Source organism: Primulina tabacum, chromosome 6 (genome assembly GCF_025594145.1).
Source record: "Primulina tabacum isolate GXHZ01 chromosome 6, ASM2559414v2, whole genome shotgun sequence".
NCBI lineage: Eukaryota > Viridiplantae > Streptophyta > Magnoliopsida > Lamiales > Gesneriaceae > Primulina > Primulina tabacum.
Window position 1 is genome coordinate 5,624,653 of NC_134555.1, and position 2,854 is coordinate 5,627,506.

The following is a 2,854-nucleotide window of genomic DNA, read 5'->3' on the forward strand; positions in this document are numbered from 1 at the left end:
AGCACAATCAAAAGGGGTCTCTTCTCTTTTCTTTTCTTTTTTTCTTTTTATTACTGTAAGCCTCCACACATTGACTGATCTCTGCGTCGCCTCCACCCAAGTCCAGGTAATGGAAAAAGTTTCATACTATTCTCAGATTGTCACTATATTGGATGTTGTATTTTTTAAACAAAATTCATATAACATGTTTGGATGTTTTAGCTAATAATAGTTGGCTGGTTCTAGTTGTAAAGATCCTTTTTTTATTTTGTTGTGTTATTGAATTAGGAATTATGATAAATTTGATAAGTAGCAATGTAAACTCTTTGATCCCATTTGGGTTGATAAAATAATGGTAGATGTATGAGTAAAATATGTGAGATCAAATTAATGTAGCCACAAAGATCACAGAATGTAGCTCTCTGTATGTCGAGCAGGATGGAAAGCAATGTTTCAGCCAGAGAAGGTGGCGAGGCTTCAAGCAAAATCGAGGCTCAAATGGCGAACGGAGAAGAAACATCCGAAGATTTGACGAAGTGTGAAAGAAAGAAGGACTATACCTCGACATCAATCGTCCCCTCCGAAGCCATCATTGAGTGTAAAAGTGCTTAAACCGAAACAGGGGCACCACCAATCTTCTCTTCCGATGTTGTCATCGAGATCTTGTGCTGGTTGCCTCTCAGGTCCCTAGCAAAGCTCCAGCTCGTGTGCAAGGAGTGGCGAGGTTTCATTCGTGGCCGTTACTTAATGGAAAGGAATATCGATCGCAACAAGGTTGTTGGCCATTGGCACAATGTCGCGGTGCCCCGCGATCCGGCCACGCCGGACCCCAATGATGAAAGGTTTATGTTACTTGATGGTTGTGATGGCTTGCTTCTCATAATGAGTTTCCCCACAACGAAGTTGACCATCTGGAACCCAGCCACTTGCGGTGTTCTCGGTTTGCCTGATCCGCACAAGAATGCCTTTGGGGTTACCTTCAGTTACGTCGAATCCAAGGGAAAGTATCTAGTGGTTTCTTTATATGACGACGAATCGGGAAGAGAAAGTTGCGAAGTTCTTACTCCTGGCCAGTCCGAATCTTGGCGGCCCTTGGAGTTTCCTGACGTTGCGGAAGTTGAGGGACGGAGAGAAAAACATCGTGTTCAGGTAGTTGCAGCCGGAGAAGCTGTCCACACTGTCCTGATTCCCAAAGTTGGATCTACGGTCACTAAAAAGGTCGTGTCGCTGGACTTGGAGACGGAGTGTTTCACCGTGACCTGTTTCACGAAAACTAAGGTCAAGAACTGGAGAACCCTCTGGGCTATAGATTGGAATGGGAAACTGGCGTTAACAACCATAGTCGGAAACGATCTCCACGTGACCGAGTTGGAGAACTACAAGAAACAAAGATGGAGTCAAAAAAAAAGTCATACCACTGTCCTTCCTGAAAGAAAGAAGCAATGATAAGGATGACTGTGATCTCACTGAAATGGATGAGCCGGGTAAAGAGCTCCAACGGATCAAATCAACAATTTATAGTGATTGGGAAGTTTGAGTGAGAATAATGGCTTCAACAACACCTGCAAATAAGAAAGTAACCTCGTGAATGGGCGCCGGAAGGGTGTTCTGATGTAGCCACTCCGATGCTTAAGTCAGCAGGTTCTTCAGGTGAACACAAGCAATATTTGAGAGAAAATATGTGTAATGCTTGAGAATTAAAAAATTTCCCCCTCCTCCGTAAATGACATTAATACCTGCTATTTATAGAAGAAAAGCTAGAGGGTACCTCGATTCCAGTGCCACCTACTAAATATGGCAAGTCGGTTGCCCATACTCTATCTTCTGATGGCTTTTAGGACACTCCAAGCCCAAGTTGTTCTGACAGATTATACGGCATGTATCAATCATACTCGAGTGTGGTTCAATTCTCGATGTAACCCAGGTAGTAGAGTTCCCGGCTCATTGGTAGAGAGCTCGGGCTATGATGACTGCCCGGGGAGAGGAGAAGTGCCTAAGATGAGGCTATTTGCCCGGGTCCTCGGGAAAATGACTAGCATATTGGTTCTGTTTTGGGCTATCCAAATAACAAATCGGGTTGATGAGGACCCGGATCCTTATGGGGGTATCACTACCCATCCCTAAAATAGTCGGGCTAGAGCTTGACTCGCTGTCTCGATTAGTCAGTACTTGTTCTTCTGTGTAAACACAACTCGGAATGTGTAAGAGCATCGGGGGCTTTAAATATCCCATATAAGAAATGAGATACCGGGGTCTGATACAACCCGGGCTTTAGATTATTAGTGTCGTTTAGTGTTCTCGAGAAGTCCAAGAGGTGTCATTATGACGCATGCGTTAGTATTGATACCGTCGAAAATCGTATGTATTCTGAGGTAATAATGAGCATGTTTCCTCGATATCCGTACATGTCTTTTCAACTGCATGCACAATTTCCTAGACTCCTTGTGATCGTCCGATTAGATTCGGATCCACGGTGGTGATTAATTCTTTTCCCTATATATAGTAACTCACCTACCTATTTTCCTTCACTCTAGCAATTTATTATCCGAGAAGTGCAATGGCAGGTTCAAGTAATTCGAAGGCTCCCGATATGGCAGAAGAGTTCATGAACGCAGCTGAACTGGAAGATGAAATCTACCAAAAGATCCTTAATTACTGGGAGGAGCTGCAAGGACTGCAGTTCCTTTACGAATGTGGAGAAGCTACCACTCCTCGGCTGGTGGCGAAGCTTGAGAAATATCGGGAACGTTTGCACATTTCCGATACGGTAAATCTTTTTGAGGACGACTATGTCCTCCAGCTAATGCTTTATAAGGAAAGGAAGACGCTGCAGAACATTGCCGATTTTGCCAGCTTTATCAAGGCGTTCACTTGC

At 44.0% G+C, this 2,854-nt stretch overlaps 1 protein-coding gene across 1 annotated transcript; it reads left to right on the plus strand.

Moving 5' to 3' along the window:
- Positions 1-1,425, plus strand: LOC142548033 (uncharacterized). Its single transcript, XM_075656401.1, has 2 exons — positions 1-106; positions 417-1,425. Exon 2 carries the CDS (start codon positions 727-729, stop codon positions 1,423-1,425), a length of 699 nt encoding a protein of 232 aa, XP_075512516.1. The 5' UTR covers positions 1-106; positions 417-726.
- Positions 1,426-2,854: the final 1,429 nt, after the last annotated feature.

What these genes read in the sequence shown, in the direction of transcription:
- LOC142548033 (XM_075656401.1), top strand. Translation starts at nt 727, where the DNA reads ATGGAAAGGAATATCGATCGCAACAAGGTTGTTGGCCATTGGCACAAT.